General features: G+C 48.3%; 1 protein-coding gene across 1 annotated transcript; it reads right to left on the bottom strand.

Moving 5' to 3' along the window:
- Positions 1 to 251: 251 nt before the first annotated feature.
- Positions 252 to 17,648, bottom strand: CRLF2 (cytokine receptor like factor 2; the record flags this gene model as incomplete). The annotated part of the gene is made up of 9 exons (XM_079910322.1): positions 252 to 652; positions 2,958 to 3,042; positions 5,350 to 5,455; positions 6,240 to 6,402; positions 8,323 to 8,456; positions 9,370 to 9,533; positions 11,574 to 11,676; positions 16,711 to 16,836; positions 17,585 to 17,648. The coding sequence occupies 9 exons, from the start codon at positions 17,646 to 17,648 to the stop codon at positions 386 to 388; spliced, it is 1,212 nt and encodes a 403-aa protein (XP_079766448.1). The 3' UTR covers positions 252 to 385.
- Between the last annotated feature and the right edge of the window lie 312 nt (positions 17,649 to 17,960).

Raw genomic sequence — 17,960 nt, forward strand, 5'->3', positions numbered from 1 at the left:
CGTAGCGAAAGATCTGAGGAGCCACTCAGGTGCGAGCAGTAATGGCGAAAGGGCAGGACTGGGTGGGCACGTGCGAAGGAAGGTGGGCTCAGGCCGCGGGCTGTCCTTCCTTAGGATTTAAGTGAACCGTGACAACGTGCCAGGTGACAGCAAGAACAAGCCCAACCAACGGTCTGCCGCCTATAGGGAATCCGCCTTCAAGCCCTTGGATATCGACATGCATGGGATGCATTGGTTGGATGGGTGGGATGTTGGGTGACCCCAGACACCAGCATCCTCGGTTCTGGGGAGTTCCCTTCACAGCGGTGTTTAGCCCCTGAGATGCTGTCCTGGGTCCTACAATGTCAACGTGGATTTTGATGTTGGCTTTTGAGTTTGCACCCCCTCAGAACATCACGTATGAATTGTCACTCATCACAAACGTAACATCCCCGAGAGAGACCACCTCGCCGCCCTGGGGGGGCTGGCGAGGGAGCTGGCCGGGCTCCCCGGTGGCCTCTTCCTCCGCTGTCTGCCGGTACACAGGGCTCGTCGCCACTGTCTTGGGCATCTCGGCCAGCTGGACCACCACGGCCTCTTCCGGGAGAGACTCCCACTCCCCGTCTTCCATCTTATTCACATGAGCCACGTTCTGCGTGTCCTTGATCCACTCCTGCCAGGATGAAACACTGACTCAGGCTCCGTGCGGCAAACCCCTCCCCTCGGGGCCCGTGCATCGCCGGGACCCTGGCAGCCTCCCTCCGGAGGTGATGCCACCCCCAGCAGAACAAAAAAGCTCTCATGTTTAGTATCTTGGCATGGAGCTTGTGGTTTCAGACCCGCCTTTTTTTTTTTTTTTTTTTTTTTTTTTTTTTTTTTTTTTTTTTTTTGCGGTACGCGGGCCTCTCACTGCTGCGGCCTCTCCCGCTGCGGAGCACAGGCTCCGGACGCGCAGGCTCAGCGGCCACGGCTCACGGACCCAGCCGCTCCGCGGCACGTGGGATCTTCCCGGACCGGGGCACGGACCCGTGTCCCCTCCATCGGCAGGCGGACTCTCAACCACTGCGCCGCCAGGGAAGCCCCAGACCTGCCTTTTGTCATCAGCCTCAAAGCGGCTGGCCTGTGGTCACTCCTCACACACGAGGACCGCCTGAGGGGCTTTTCCGGAACCCAAAACAGGCAACACAGATTCCTCCCCGCGCCCCCACCCCGCAGGTATGTTCTCTGAGATGGGAGTGACTTTTCAGAAGGAGAGTTGTCACTCAGCAGGTCCAGGGGGCCCAGACGCTAAATCCTAACAGGTGCCCTGGGATTTCCTGATGCTGGCTGGGAGCACATCTGGAATACGGTGCTCCAGGGGACTGTATTCCACCGGGTGACTCCTCTGTTCCCTATAACATCTCCCTTCCCCGGCCCAGCCTCCCCCATCTCCTTCTTCTAGCCCCAAGTATTGAAAAGCTTCAGATTTCCTGTCCTAAACTCTGCTGTAACCCCCTCTCTTCTCCCTTGAAAGGAACTGGGACACCCCTAAATATGCCGCTTTTTCAGCTGCAGGCAATGGAGAACGCACCGCTGCAGAGAGGATTCTCTGCTCTCCGTTTATCCTCCCTAGAAGCAGGGCATAACTGTCCCTTTTGGCAAGGAAATGTACATTTGTAAAAGGTCACCCTGACCCTTCCAACTCCAGAGACAACACTTAGCACCTGGGAGAACTTGAGTCCGCATAAAATCTTACTAAAGAACCCTTATTTCTCATGCATTTCCTAGTCACCTTCTCATATCTTGCCTGCCACCCCCAAGTCCCCAACCCCTTTTCTTTTACTTGGTGTCTCCTCCACACTCTATCACCCTTTGTTTTCACTTGTTTTCATGTGCATACAAAATAAACCTTTTCTCTTCTTAATCTTTTTTTTTTTTTGGCCCATTTAATTTGCAGGTATCAGGGACAGAACTTAACAGGATAGAGGCATGTTTTTGTGGGTTTTCTTTCCATTTCTTTCCCTCTCCTACACCTATAAGTAGTTTTAAAATTCACATTTTTGCTCCTCTGGAAGGTTAAATAGTGCATCCCTTCCAAAATAAAGATATGCCCCAGTGCTAACCCTCAGAACCTGGGAATGGGACTTTATTTGGAAATAGGGTCCTTGCAGATGTGATGAAGTGAAGGGTCTGAGATGAGGTCCTCCTGGAGGAGGGTGGCCCTACATCCAATGACAGGGTCCTTCTAAGGCACAGAAGAGGAGAGACACAGACACAGAGGAGAAGCCCCATGAAGACAGAGGCAGAGACGGGAGGGAGGCAGCCACAAGCTCAGGGACGCCTGGAGCCCCCAGGAGCTGGAAGGGGCAGGAAGGACCCTCCCCTGGAGCCTCTGGAGGGAGCGCGGCCCTGGGACACCTTGACCTCACACGTCTGGTCTCCAGGATGGGGGAGGATGAATGTGTGATGTTTTGAACCCCGCCGTTTGTGGCAGCCGCAGGGAACTGGCATAACTCTGATCCCATGGTCCCGTAAAGTCTACGCCTGGGTGTCCGCTGCTGGCAATTTCCTGGGGACCCGCGCGGTGCTGATTCCCTCCATCTCATTCCTCCCAACTCCTTAAGCATTTGTCATGTGAATGAAACAACAACCATAAAGTTTGAAAAAGGAAGTGTAGGTTTTGTTGTCAGCTCTGCAGAGGGAACAGATTAAGAACACAACTTCCTGATAAGATCAGAAAGTGATTAGGCTGGAAAATCCCGTAGTGGGGGCCACTGATCTCCGGGGCTGATTTCAAGAGAAGCCACCCTCGGAGGCCCTTGGATCTGCTCTCTCTGACCCAAAGAGAAAAGAACGTGCTGCTGCTTTCAAATGCAAAAGGCCTCCCAGGCATTTAAAGAGGCTGCTGGAATAAAAGCCGGGTTTTACGTGGTGCACAGGGGGGTAGCAGGACGGCACAAAGCAAGCCTGTTTCTCATGCCCAAGGACATGACGCTTACCTGGAAGTTACCTTGGTGAGACTCAAAGAGCCCCGAGAAGGTGAACCTGGGATCCGGCACACTGGGCATGAGAACCTTCTTAACCCTGAAATGGACATGGAGAGTCTGGTCGGACAGGCTGGCGCCCCTGAGCAGGGCTGTGGACGTCCAGGCGGACAGACCCCACCCACCGCCCCGCCATGAGGGGCCCGGGATGGCTGCAGACTTTGACCCCAGAGGCTGCACACCTTGGCGGAACTGCGTCCCCAATTTCAAAACATGTGCCCCGCTCCTACCCTCGCAGGTACCCTGCTCCCAGCATCCACGAGAAGCCCTCACCAGGAATGTGATATTAGGGGCGTGGAGCCCGTCTCTGCCAAGGAGCAATTCTTATTACCCAGGAATCACTAATTCTGTTGACACTGTGGACTGAATTGTGTCCCCACCTCCCCAAATTCATAACTTGAAACCCTAACCCCTCAATCTGACCGTATCTGGAGGTTGTACTTCTTAGGAGGTAATTAAGGTGAAATGAGGTCATAGACATGGGGTATGAATGTGAACAGGATACACCACCCCAAGATATGCCACTTGGGGATATTGTGTATTTGGAGGTGAAGGCACTTGAGAAACAGCAGAGGTAGGAGAAGCCCTCTGCCCTCCCCCACCCACCTAAAAGCAGACCACAAATTTCCCTCTTTACAAAAAAAAAAAAAATTCCATTTGTAAAGGTGCCCCCCCCCTTTACCTGGAAATGGACGAGTCACACCACTGAGAGGCACCAAGATGCTTCCACACAGACAACGTTTATCTGCCTGTAGTTTCCCCCACACATTTCTTAGTCACCCTCCCACTAGTTACCCACATCCAAACTCCCTTTTCATTTGTCTTCCTTTTCCACTTCTCCACAAATTATCACCTTTTGTTAAAATGGTACAGAAGCCCCCAAATTAACTGCCTTGTTAGGTGTTCACTTCCTTTCTACGAATCTCCACGCGCTTAAAAACATTACATCAGTAAAGAAACATGCATTTTCTTACGTTACTCTGTCTTTGGTCAGTTTAATTCGCAGGCCCCCAGATACAGAACCTAAGAGGTTTTCATCTAATAAGATGCTAACCCTATGTGACTGGTGTCCTTAAAAGAAGAGGAGATTAGTACACAGATGCACACAGAGGGACGACCGTGTGAGGACACAGGGAGGAGAGGGCCGTCTACACACCCAGGAGAGAAGCCTCAGGAGGAGCCAGCCCTGCTCGCACCTGGACCTCAGATTCAAGCCTCCAGTACTGGGAGAAATAAACGTCTGTTGTTTGAGCCCCCCCACCCCAGTCTGGGGTGCTTTGTTATGGCAACCCCAGGAAAATAATACAGTTGATTTCACCTCTCGTCGTGAACAGGGACTTCCTTGAAGACAGGACAAGTGTTAGTTTTTTCCAAGAAGTGTACCCCTCAGATTCCCTCAGGGATGATTTCAGTTTTGTATTAAAAACATCAGACATGTCACCTGTCAACACGCTTATCTGATTGCTTCATCTACTCCCTTGCAGAGAACCATATTGCAGGCATCTGTCTGAGCTGGTCAAAGAGAGAAGAGCAGACTGAAGAAAAAATGGGGCGATTTGCAAGAATCAAGAGAAGCTGTATCCAACCATGACGGGACGTCCTTGAACTTGTCTAACTTAGCCTAGCTCAGACCCAGCCTGAGTTGTCCAGAATGGCGGTCCACGTTTCTCTATGCATCACTCCAGTCGTTGCTATGGAAACCTCATCCTAAGAAACAAAGATGGCACCCAAGGCCCTGGGCATCAGTGCCTTCAAACATCATCAAGAAGTAAAAGGCCCGGGCACAAGTACGTTTAAAGAAAGATGGAAATAGCGGTTGTTAAATTATCGCACGGAAGGTTAATGGGGAGAAATATTTAATATCATATTTTTGAAATGCTTTCTATGGTCTCAAAGAATATTGTTTTGCTGTATCTGTAAGTGGATTTACAAACCAGACAAGCTTTCTTCTTGTCCAGTTCTTCTCACCTCACTCACCAAATTGTCTCATTTAATAAATCTCAATAAAAATTAAAAGTGTTTTAAGTACCTGTCATTGTAACATGACAGGAGGACACAGCTCAGTGGGGCGTGTGTTTGAAGCAAGGTAACGCTCTCATAGGAATGACCATTCTTATATCCTACCGTCTCCCAGAGAATATTTGTCAATGAATTCTGCAGATATCTCACCTTTGGCATTATTTCCCTCTCAATTTTCTTGTCATATACCACTGGCAAAGTGTGTACTATAGAGAAAGTGATATTCAGCTAAATAATCATATCAGACAATTCTTTTTTCCCCCCCAGTTCAGGGACATATTGGAACCAAAGCCCATGTGTCCGAGGATTCTGTCAGGGTCATCCTCACCTCCGTAGTTTCCATAAAGGCAGAAGGAGAAGGGAGGCCATCAGGAAGGTGGCCATGCCGGCAATTAAAATAAAATTTGGGAAAAGCCTCCTTTCCTGGCACAAATCTAAAGCAAAACAGAATGAGGGCTGTAAGTTATCAAGATAATTTCAACATAATTTCAACATAATAATTTCACACTCCAAACCCTGCCACCCACGTTGTTTTTTCCTTTATAAATGTCAGGGTCAGCAAATCTTGATTTTGGTGTGAAATGTCTTGGAAAGAGAGATGGTGACACTGGACAGGCAAACATCAGGAAGGAGGGAGAGTAGATTTAACTCACTGCCAGGGCTATTGGAGGATATCAGGGCTTTCTTTGGTCTATCCATATCTATCATCTATCTATCTATCTATCATCTATCTACCTATCTGTCTATCATCTATCTATCTATCATCTATCATCTATCTATTTACCTACCTGCCTATCTACTTATCTATCTACGATATATATCTGTCTACTTACCTATCCATCTATCTAGCTATCTATCACCTATCATCCATCTATGTCTATCTATCTATATATGTCATCTATCATCTATTTATATCTGTCATCTATCTACCATCATCTATCATCTATCAATCTATCCATCTATCACCTATTTATCTATAGATCTCTCTATGCATCTGTATCTATATCCATGGAACCACATTCATAAATGACACATTATTCTTGCTATGAAATAAAAATGAAAATTAGTCCAATAATGATGGAATCTAGAAGAGGAATTCTTCCACCGTGACCTCTGGAGCAGGACTTGGGGTCATCCGTGTTTTCAGGTGCCCCATTCCACCCTCCCCCCAACGTAGGGTGCCGGACCATGTTGTGCAGCGATGCTGTGTGACATTACCTGTTAGCTTGCCCCTCTGCTGGCGTATCACCTCTGACCAGTCACTTGGGTATGTGTCAGAGCCGTAGCTGGACTCCAGCGTTTTCACTCTGGCCCGAAAGAAATAACACTTCTCATCATCCAAACTGTCGAGCGTGACATTGCAGGTTTTTGCCTCCTTGGACTAGAGGGAAAAACAGACACGATGACCCATGATTGACCCAGACTTTTTCATCTTCTACCAGGGATTCACACAAGATTCCTCCTTGCAGGATTTCCCTCTCTTGTTTCACTTCCTCTCTCTGCCCAGATATTTATCCTCCAAACGGCAGCAAAAACAAATGTGGCCGCACCTCTACACCTCCCTCCAAAAAGGAAAAAAAATTCGTTATGACAAACATGATGACAGACGCTTTTGAAGAATTACTAAGTTCTTTCTTTTTAAAAAAAAAAGTAATTTTTTAAAATAGAAGTATAGTTGCTGTACAGTATTATATGTTACGGGTGTACAATATAGTGGTTCACAATTTTTAAGCGTTAGACTTCATTTACAGTTATTATAAAATATTGGCTATATTTCCCAAGTAACTTTTTTTATGAATATAAAAGTAATGTATGCTGTGGCTTCCCTGGTGGCACAGTGGTTAAGAATCCGCCTGCCAATGCAGGGGACATGGGTTCGAGCCCTGGTCTGGGAAGATCCCACATGCCACGGAGCAACTAAGCCCGTGCGCCACAACTACTGAGCCTGCGCTCTAGAGCCCGCAAGCCACAACTACTGAGCCCGCGTGCCACAACTACTGAAACCCGTGCGCCTAGAGCCCGTGCTCCGCAACAAGAGAAGCCACCGCAATGAGAAGCCCGTGCACCGCAACAAAGAGTAGCCTCCGCTCGCCGCAACTAGAGAAACCCCGCACGCAGCAACAAAGACCCAACACAGCCCCAAAATAAATTAATTAATTAATTTAAAAAGAAAGAAAAGTAATGCATGCTTACATTTGAGACTTTAGAAAACACACACAAACACACACACACACACACACATACACACACACAAAGGCAAAATAAGACACTTAAAACCCGTCTTTATCCTAGCTCCAAAATACAATCACCGTTAACAAATTGATACCATTTCTCTCCTTCCGGGGGTACGGTATTCATTGAACACAATATTTAATGTACACATTGCTTCTTATCACTAAATATTCTTCAAAATACCTTTTGATGGCTCTTAAATATTTTATTATAAATGCACCATAATTTGTTTGACTATTCTCCTGCTGTGTGCCACATAGGTGGTCCCTAAGTCCATGTATTTATTGTAGATAATGCTTCGATAGACGTCTTCGTGCATAGAGCCTCATCCACATTTTGAATTATTCCCTGAGGATTGATTTCTGCAAAGGGAATTAATTGATCACAACAAGGACGGAGGTCTTAAAGTTTCCTGGTGTTCAACATCGTTAAAAATGATCACATTTTATGATCAGCTATTTAGGAGATCTCCAGTATCCCTCTATTTTTTTTAAATTTTAATTTATTTATATTATTCTTTTTTGGCTGTGTTGGGTCTTCGTTGCTACGCACGGGCTTTCTCTAGTTGCGGTGAGTGGGGGCTACTCTTTGTTGCGGTGGGCGGGCTTCTCATTGCGGTGGCTTCTCTTGTTGAGGAGCACGGGCTCTAGGCACGTGGGCTTCAGTAGATGCAGCACGTGGGCTCAGTAGTTGTGGCTCCCGGGCTTAGTTGCTCCATGGCACGTGGGATCTTCCCACGTGACCTGGGCTCGATCCCATATTCCCTGCATTGGCAGGCAGATTCTTAACCACTGCGCCACCAGGGAAGCCAAGTATCCCTCTATTTTAATGTGTATTTCTTTGATGAGCAGTGATTCTATTCTACTGATTCCAGCCATTTGTCCGTCTTCTCCCTTTTTGGATGAGTGCCCCCTGCTTCTGTCACATACACCAGGCTCCACAATCACATGACCAAGTCCTTAAAATAAATCTCAATATCTTTGTCTCTGTGTCTCTCCATCTTTCTCCACCGTTCGCATCTTGGGGATACTTACGTACATCCGGCCTGAGAAGACGTCCCTGCCCTCACCTGCCACTTGGCGTCAAAGGTGCTCTTGTGCTGGATTTCATACACGAGATCTTTGTACCACAGGTCAGAGCAAGTCACTGTCACTGCTCCCTGATGCCACTGGAAGCTCAGATCACTCAGGGATCTGGGTTTCACTAAGAAGGAGAAATAGCACAATGACTAACACCTCTACCAAGATAAACATTCCACATCTCTGAAATTACAGTGGTAGCTGGGCTTGGATTCACTTTCCTCTGACTGTTCCATTCCTTCCTCTAATACCTTATGAGATGTGGGGTTTCCTTGTCTTTAGTACATTGACAATAGAACTTTTAGCCAGCTCTCCAAGGACCCTTAGGTGTCTCGTGGAAAGAGCGCTCTGAAATTGCTTGAAAAACTTTTCTGTATCTGTTATGGGATGAATTGTGTCCCACCAGAAAAAGACACTTTGAAGTCCTGGACCCTAGCACCTCAGAATCTTTGGGAAGAGGGTCATTACAGGTGTAATTGTTTAAGATAAGATGAGGTCATCCTGGAGTAGCGTGAGCCCTAATGCAGTATGACTGGCATCCTTATCAGAAGAGAAGAGACACAGACACAGAGGAGAAGCCACGTGAAGACGGATGCAGGGACGGGAGGAGGCGGCCACAAGCCCAGGGACGCCCAAGGTTACGAGCAGCTCCCAGGAACTGGGAGAGGCTTGCAGCAGATTCTCCCTCAGAACTTCCAGCAGGAACCAACCCCACCCACATCTCGACCAACCCCAGAACTGGAAGATAATGTTTACTTTAAGCAACCCAATTTCTGATCATTTTTTATGGCAGCCCGAGGAGACTTATACAATGTCTATGAGGGATTGTTTTCAGGAGGGGGTCCATAGCTCTCATGGGATTCTGAGATGGACCTGTGACATCCCATCCCTCAAAACAGGGGGGGGGGAAAAAGAAACTCTGCCTCACAGAAATCCAGACCAAAACATGAATCTTTGGAGAGAGGGTTTCACTACCTTTGTATGATGTATCCTAATCCAAAATGGACAGTCAACCCTCAAGGTACTAAAGCACGTACGGTAACTGCTGATCCACAGACTCTTGCTGAGAAGAGGGTGTGTTCCATTCCTGATGCAAAAATACAGAACTTCATCTTTCTCTACTTCCAAGAGGCACCCGGCAGTGTAACCCTGTTGAAGGGTGTACTGGGAGCACGGTCTGTAGGCCTCATTGCTGCTTAACCTGTGATTTAAAAAGAGAAAAATTCAGCTATGTAGCATCTTAAAAATAACAACTTAAGGGCCGTTCCTTTGCTCCATGACTCTGTCACTGACTCAGATTCGGTACCACGTCACTCGCTTCAATGACCCCCTCCCCTTACAAAACTACAGCAAGACCTGTCGAAACAGAAAAGTACCCCTCTCTCAAATGTTTACCCCCCTTGAATGGATCTTGTAGGGCTCGAATTGTGGCCCTCCAAATGGCATGCCTACGTATCGATACCAACCCCAGAACCTGGGAACAGGACCTCATTAGGAAATAGGATCTTTGCAGATGTGATGAAGTGAGGGGTCTGAGATGAGGTCCTCCTGGAGGAGGGTGGCCCTACATCCAATGACAGGGTCCTTCTAAGAGACAGAAGACGAGAGACACAGACACAGAGGAGAAGCCCCGGGAAGACAGAGGCAGACACGGGAGGGACGCGGCCACAAGCCCAGGGACGCCTGGAGCCCCCAGAAGCTGGAAGAGGGGGGAAGGACCCTCCCCTGGAGCCTCAGGAGGGAGCGCGGTCCTGGGACACCTTGACCTCAGACATCTGGTCTCCAGGATGGGGGAGGATGAATTTTCCTTGTTTTAAGCTGCCCAGTTTTGGGTACTTTGTTGCGGCCGCCCTAGGAAAGTAATTGACCTGCAGAGTAACCCAGCCCTTGACTCAAAGAGGCATTTTTATTTTATATTGGAGTAGAGCTGATTAACAGCGTTGTGATAGCTTCAGGGGCACAGCAAAGTGAATCAGCCATGCATATACATGTATCCAGTCTCCCCTCCCATCCAGGCTGCCACATAACATTGAGCAGACTTCCCTGTATTATACAGTAGGTCCTTGTTGGTTATCCTTTTTTTAAAAATAAAATTTATTTATTTATTTTTGGCTGCATTGGGTCTTTGTTGCTGCGCGTGGGCTTTTCTCTAGTTGCGGTGAGCGGGGGCTACTCTTCGTTGCGGTGCGCGGGCTTCTCATTGCGGTGGCTTCTCTTGTTGTGGAGCACGGGCTCTAGGCGCACGGGCTTCAGTAGTTGTGGCTCACGAGCTCAGTAATTGTGGCTCGCGGGCTCTAGAGCGCAGGCTCAGTAGTTGTGGCGCACAGGCTTAGTTGCTCCGGGGCATGTGGGATCTTCCTGGACCAGGGCTCAAACCCGTGTCCCCTGCATTGGCAGGCGGATTCTTAACCACTGCGCCACCAGGGAAGTCCCTGGTTATCCTTTTTAAATGTAGCAAACTCCCTAACTATCCCTTCCAGGAGACACTTTTAATAGGGATGTCCCAAGATTGGGTAAATCTTTGAGGCTTCCCTGCAATATTAAGAAGAAGCCTATAGGACCGAGTGTGAGACCAGCTTATACTCCATCCTTAAGATCTCAAACCCAAGCAGTGACGAGACGAAGAATTATCTCCTTTATGATTAAAGAAATGGATGCGGGACTTCCCTTGTGGTTAAGAATCTGCCTACCAATGCAGGGGACACGGGTTCGAGCCCTGGTCTGGGAAGATCCCACATGCCCCGGAGCAACTAAGCCTGTGCGCCACAACTACTGAGCCTGCGCTCTAGAGCCCGCGAACCACAACTACTGAAGCCCACATGCCTAGAGCCCGTGCTCCACAACAAGAGAAGCCACCGCAATGAGAAGCCCGCGCACCGCAACAAAGAGTAGCCCCTGCTCGCTGCAACTAGAGAAAGCCTGTGCGCAGCAAGGAAGACCCAACACAGCCAAAAATAAATTAATTCATTCATTAAAAAAAAAGAAAAAAGATATAATCAAATATCTATTTAAAAAAAAGAATCTAGGTGGTTTCGAGCATGAGTCAGTCATCACTGCGTTAGAAGGTCTGGGAGCTGTGGCTGCAGCTGTGGTGAGGCCTGAGAGCTAGAGAGCACACACATGCACACTTGCACCTTCTGATCCTTCACACGCTCGCGTCCTGGGCCTCCCAGCTGTTGACATCTTAGAAGAGGAAATATTTTAGCCATGGGCGTGGTTTTCCCTTCCTCAGGGCACTTACTTTTGGAGGAATGTCAAATTAGTCCCGGGGTATTCACTTGCGTTCCATGTAACCTTCACAGTTTCGAAATTAAAGTTGATGATTTGAAGCTGCAAAGTTTCTCCTGGGTAAAAAGACACACATAGAGGAGACTTCGAGGCGATGCTGGAAAGAGGTTGATGATTTGAAGCTGCAAAGTTTCTCCTGGGTAAAAAGACACAACTAGAGTAGACTTTGAGGGAATGCTGGAAAGAGCTTGAAATTTGTAAAATGATGTCAGCACTCATGTTATAAGAATGATACAGTGCTTTTTAAAAAAATATGATGATATATTTTATTTAACCCTATATATCCAGAATATTATCATTTCAACATGATATTTATATCTATCTACCCATCTATCTATCTACCTCTATCATCTATCTATCTCTATTATCTATCTATGTATCTATCATCATCATCATCTAGCTATTATTTATCTACTATCTATTTATGTATCTATCATCTATATCGTCTATCTACCTATCTATCATCTATCTTGTCATCATCTATCTGTTACCTATGTCATCTATCTGTAATTATCAACAAGATATTTTATATTCTTACTATGTGTCCAGAGTCTGTTATGTGTTTCATACTTATAATACAAGAATGATAGAGTGCTTTAAAGGGACAGAGAAAACCAAGATTCTCACAAACAAACCGGTCATGACTTATGTCAGTAAGAACTGCAGGATCTATGAAGGTCGGTGAGAAAACTCAATCACTTTGAGAGACAACAGTCGGTGCAAGATTACAGCTGGCTTTCTTCTCTCGTTGGCAAGAGGTAATGATTATCGGTTAGTGTGCAGAGTAAACGGTGAGTGCCGACTGTGTGTCCAGTGGCACCATGTTTTGTGGGCACACAGAGAGGAACTGGACACTGTCCCCCATCCACCAAAGTCACTGTCTTACTCAGAACACCACACATGACGAGTCGAGGAAAAGCTCAAGGTCAAGTGAGTCCTTCAACGTTTGCTTCAGACGCTACTTAGGCTCCACGCCTGTCAGAACGGCCATCATCAAAAAGACCACAAATAATAAACGTTGGCGAGGGTGTGGAGAAAAGGGAGCCCTGGTACACTGTTGGTGGGGATGCAAATTGGTGCAGCCACTGTGGAAAACACTACGGCAGTTTCTCTAAAAGATAAAAACAGAGCTGCCGCAGAATCCAGCGATTCCACTCCTGGGCATTTATCGCAAAAAAACAAAAACTCTAATTTGAAAAGACACATGCGCGCCAATGTTCATAGCAGCACTACTTGCAATAGCCAAAACATGGAAGCAACTTAAATGTCCATCAACAGAGGAATGGATAAAGAAGATGTGGTGCATGTGTACAATGGAATACCACTCAGCCATCAAAAAGAATGGAATAATGCCATTGGCAGCAACATGGATGGACCTAGAGATGATCAGACTGAGTGAAGTAAGTCAGACAAAGACAAATATCACATGATATCACTTACATGTGGGATCTAAAATGTGACACAAACTAGTGAAAGTAACAAAACAGAAGCAGACTCACAGATACAAAAACAAACTAGCGGTTACAAGTGGGGAGAGGGAAGGGGGCGAGTGTCAAGACAGGGGTAGAGGATTAAGAGGTACAAACTATTACGTATAAAATAAATAAGCTACAAGGATATATTGTATAACACAGGGGATATAGCCGATATTTCATAATAACTCTACATGGAGTATAATCTTTAAAAAATTGTGAATCCCTATGTTGTATACCTGAAACATATATAATATTATAAATCAACTATATCTCAATTTTTAAACTCATAATATATATTTTTTATAAATTTATTTATTTATTTGTTTTATTTATTTATTTATTGGCTGCCTTGGGTCGTCATAACTGCACGCGGGCTTTCTCTAGTTGTGGCGAGTGGCGGCTACACTTGAAGCCAATACACAGGCTTCTCATTGCGGTGACTTCTCTTGCTGTGGCACACGGGCTTAGTTGCTCCGCGGCATGTGGGATCTTCCTGGACCAGGGCTCGAATCCGTGTCCCCTGCACTGGCAGGTGGGTTCTTAACCACTGCGCCACCAGGGCAGTCCCAAAACTCATTATATATATATATATATATATATTTTTTTTTTTTTTTTTTTTTTTTTTTTTTTTTTGCGGTACGCGGGCCTCTCACTGTTGTGGCCTCTCCCGTTGCGGAGCACAGGCTCCGGACGTGCAGGCTCAGCGGCCGTGGCTCACGGGCCCAGCCGCTCCGCGGCCTGTGGGATCTTCCCGGACCGGGGCACGAACCCATGTCCCCTGCATCGGCAGGCGGACTCTCAACCACTGCGCCACCAGGGAAGCCCTCATAATATATTAAAAATAAATAAATAAATAAAATATGTAAGTTTTTTCTTCATCCCTTTGAAATATAGGTAGAGACTTTTCGAAGTTAGTGAGCTTTAGCCAGATTTGGGACCGAGGCATAACTTTCTCAAGGGAGCCAACTCTTTGAAGAGCAAACATGAACGGTGTGGAACCCCATTTCTGTGAGGGGCTAAGAGTCTGGCTCCAGGTCGTCAAAGCACCTTCAGTCAGAAAGACAGGAGTTAATTTTTCCCTTGGAGAAAAGCCAATGATCTGACCCAGGTGGTCCCTCCACCTGGAAGGTGAGTTTAGGAAGAATTATCGTTACAAATGGTGCTGGGACGTCCTCCCGTTTGAGAACCCGGGTGCAGTGGCTGGTGTCCACCTTGCTCTAGAAGAGGGTTTGTGTCCTGTCAACCTCTTTCTCAAAAGGCATGTGCGTCAGAGTGCAGTCTTGTTCAATGCTTGTTCAGTCATGAAATCGTGTCTCTCTTATCTCTACCTTGGTGGAGAAGAATTCTGGGTTGGCGAGAAATGCCAGTTTTGATTCTATTTCTCCGGTACCATCAGAAACACCTCCACCTCTCCAGAAATTACCACCAACCTGGGCCATCGGTGGTTAACCATCCTGGTGGCACCATTGCCCCTGAGAGATACCATCTCATTCCTGTGATTTCACTGTTCCCACCTGAATGTCGGCTCCCGAACGGAAAGAGCTCAGGGCCAGCAGGACCCATTGTTGCTTAGAAAGTGTGTGCTGATTTTATGGGATATTATGAACTTATTCGGAAATTTTAAGAGATGAAGGTGTAAATGGCAAAGTGTGGTGACAAAGGTTGTCTGCACCAAGGCAAGGGTGGGGGTGGGGGGGTGTCTCTGGGTGTCGATTTCCTCGTGCTTCTTTTGACGCTGGTTCACAAGCGTTCACGAGGGTTAGGCGCGTTCGGGGCAAAGGCGCATTAGCACTAGCCCCAACAGAAACACCGTAGCCTTATGTGGAAATATGATCTGAATCCCCAACGGAGTCGTGAAGTCTGAATCTGTTGGTTCAAAATGGATCGACGGGGTGGAAATGGCCCCGGAGGGACCTCCCTGCGCAGCTCCGGGACCTCGGGTGGGATGGGGGGAGGCTTTCCTGAGACTGTGCTCAGTGGGACTGCAGGTGTTCACACACCTGTGATGACCTCGGGCAAAAGAAAAGCAGGCAAACCACAAAGGCCTTTCGTAAAGCAAGTTCTGCATTTTCCAGGAAGTTCCTACAAAGGTTCTGAGTGAGCCCGGCTCCACAGAGGGATGAGAAGCGCCTCGGGTGGGACCCTCTGTGCATCCACGACCTTAACCCCTACTTCTGCCCACGGATGTGCTTCAAGTGGGTCAGAATCTAGAACTGGTCTAAAGGGCTCTTTCTTCACTCAAACTCCATGTGCGCAGTGGTGGCAGGTAGAGGGGGGCTGTCAGAAGGAAGCTATGGGTCTCAAGGGATCTGTGGCCCCAGGGAGCTCCGCTCGCAGCCAAATCTCTCCTCCCTCTGCCTTCTGTCGCTGGCAGATGGAGTCGTCGATTCGGCCACGTGAAAACAGAGCACCGGGCATCGCACAGAGCTAGGGAATCATGTGGGTGCCAGCCCTGGGGACACCCCACATCCAGGCTCTCTCACCCTCCGCACTGTGTCCACTTGATACCCAGTCTGCAACCCCAGGGCTGCAGCAAAGAAGGCCCCTAGGGACCCTTCCAAACCAGGTAGGCGAGAGGCCAGCTCGGACGTGGACGGTCAAGCATGGGGTGATGCCTGGGGACAGTTCAGAAGCTACATGTCACGAACGTGCCACCACCTGCTCCCATCCGGGCCTCCCTTGAGCTGGAAAGCAAATCGAAGCTGTCTAGTGCAAGAGGGGACCAGATACCTCCCGTCCGCCCCCTCCTGTTGCTGCCTTTTGACAAAGCTTGTAAGGTGATCATGCAGCCTGGAAACAATTCTCTGGGAAAGCCCCAGGAACCAGGCTCTGAGGACAGAGAGCAAAGGTGACGCTGATCATCGTTCTCAGAATGCGCGGCCAGCCGTGGGATGGGATTCAAGGGTGACCCGCGGACAACGGGTGACTGGGGAGGCTCTTGTCTTTCTCGGGGGCACTGTGGCGGCATGATCTCACCACGGGAAGGGAAATATTAATTCAAACAAAAGCCTTTCACCTCTTTGGAGGCAGACAGAACAGCAAAGCAGCCCAGATTCTCAGTTCTGCAGACAAGAGCTCTTCTATTGATTCTTTTCCATTCAGACCTAATCCTGAGCTCAGTCAAGAGTGGGTCCTGGGGCTTCCCTGGTGGCGCAGTGGTTGAGATTCCGCCTGCCGATGCAGGGGACACGGGTTCGAGCCCTGGTCTGGGAGGATCCCACATGCCGCGGAGCAACTGGGCCCGTGAGCCACAACTACTGAGCCTGTGCTCCGCAACGAGAGGCCGCGATAGTGAGAGGCCCACGCACCGCGATGAAGAGTGGCCCCCGCTTGCCGCAACTAGAGAAAGCCCTCGCACAGAAACGAAGACCCAACATAGCCATAAATAAATTAATTAATTAATTTTAAAAAATAATTAAAAAAAAAAAAGAGTGGGTCCTTTGCAACAGGCAAATGGAGCTTTGCCCGAGACTCAGGAACCTGTGTAAGCCCTTGTCACTTTGACAAAGAAAACACTGCAGTTGCAAAAGACACCATAAAAAGAAGAGAGCAGAGATGTTCAAAGAAAGGGCATTTCAGGCAGACAAATGGCTACGTTCGCCAGCGTTGACTTACTCAGCTCCGTTTCTTCTGAAGCCATCAGATGTCCCAGCAGGAAGAGAGCTGAGGCTGCCCAGGGCAGAAAGATACGCCTCATGCTTGAAGGAGGGGAAAGCAGTGAGCAGAAGGTCAGCGCCTCAGCTCATCGTACAGAGGTCACCCCGTCTTTAAAATGTGGAAGAGAAACTCGGGAAATGACTACAGGAAACAGCCATGCTTTATTTTAAAAGATGACTCTTGTCAAAAAAAAAAAAAAGTACAGGATCATTTTTTCAGCCCCGCCGAGCACTTTTGCAGCCCCGCCGGATACATCTCACTTGAAACGGTATCAGATATGATCTACACCCAGGATTCTCACCCTCTGCTGGGTTGTGAGAATCCTGCGTTTGGAGGTCGAGGTCCAAGCGCGGTCCTGCAGCCCTCGTCTTGCTGAGGCTTCCTGGCTGCTCACCCAGAAGCAGGGACGCTTGGTCCCCCTCCCAATGGCCTCAAGCCAAGCAGGGGACAGCATGGTATCCATAAAGGACAAAGTTTGGGGACGTGCAGAATCCCAAGGAGAATCGTTTCCCAGATGTTACCAGGGAGATTTGTAGGTGGGCTTTTTCCCACAGAAGCAAGCCTGGATTGATCCCCAGTGGCCAGTTTATGGCCCCCATGTCTGCCTCCAAATGTGCCCCGGGAGTGGGTGACTGTAACGCATCATAACGCCCACCGTGACAACCGTGCTTGTGAAATCATGTCAAAACTACGAAGCCGCTTCACAGATATGCACTGACAGGATCTGTGGGCAGCGGGAGATGGGCAGAGGAAACGCCAACTGCTCCGTTGTAGCGTTAAGAACTCAGTTCCCCAGAAGCAGACAGCGGCCGATTGACGTCCAGTGGCGTACTGCAGGGCAGGCTGAGACTCGGGTCTTCCTGGCGCCAGATCAGGGGTGCTTCCACCGTGGGCATCCTTCTGGAGGCCAGAGGTCCAATACTGCTGTCCCTGGGCTGAAATCCAGGTGTGGGCAGGGCTGGCTCCTTCCGGAGGCTCCGGGGAGAATCCGTCTTCTTGCCTTTCCAGCTTCGAGAGGCGCCCACCTTCCTCAGCTCATGTCCCCACGAGACACCAACCTCTGCTTCTCTGACTCTGAACCTTCTGCTTCCTTCTTGCAAGTAAGGGCCCTTGTGCCCACCTGGATAACTCAGGACACTCTTTCCGTTTCCAGATTCTTTTTTTTGGCCGTGCCGTGGCGGCTTGCAGGATCTTAGTTCCCTGACCAG

The sequence above is a fragment of the Stenella coeruleoalba genome (genome assembly GCF_951394435.1).
Source record: "Stenella coeruleoalba genome assembly, chromosome: X".
Lineage (NCBI taxonomy): Eukaryota > Metazoa > Chordata > Mammalia > Artiodactyla > Delphinidae > Stenella > Stenella coeruleoalba.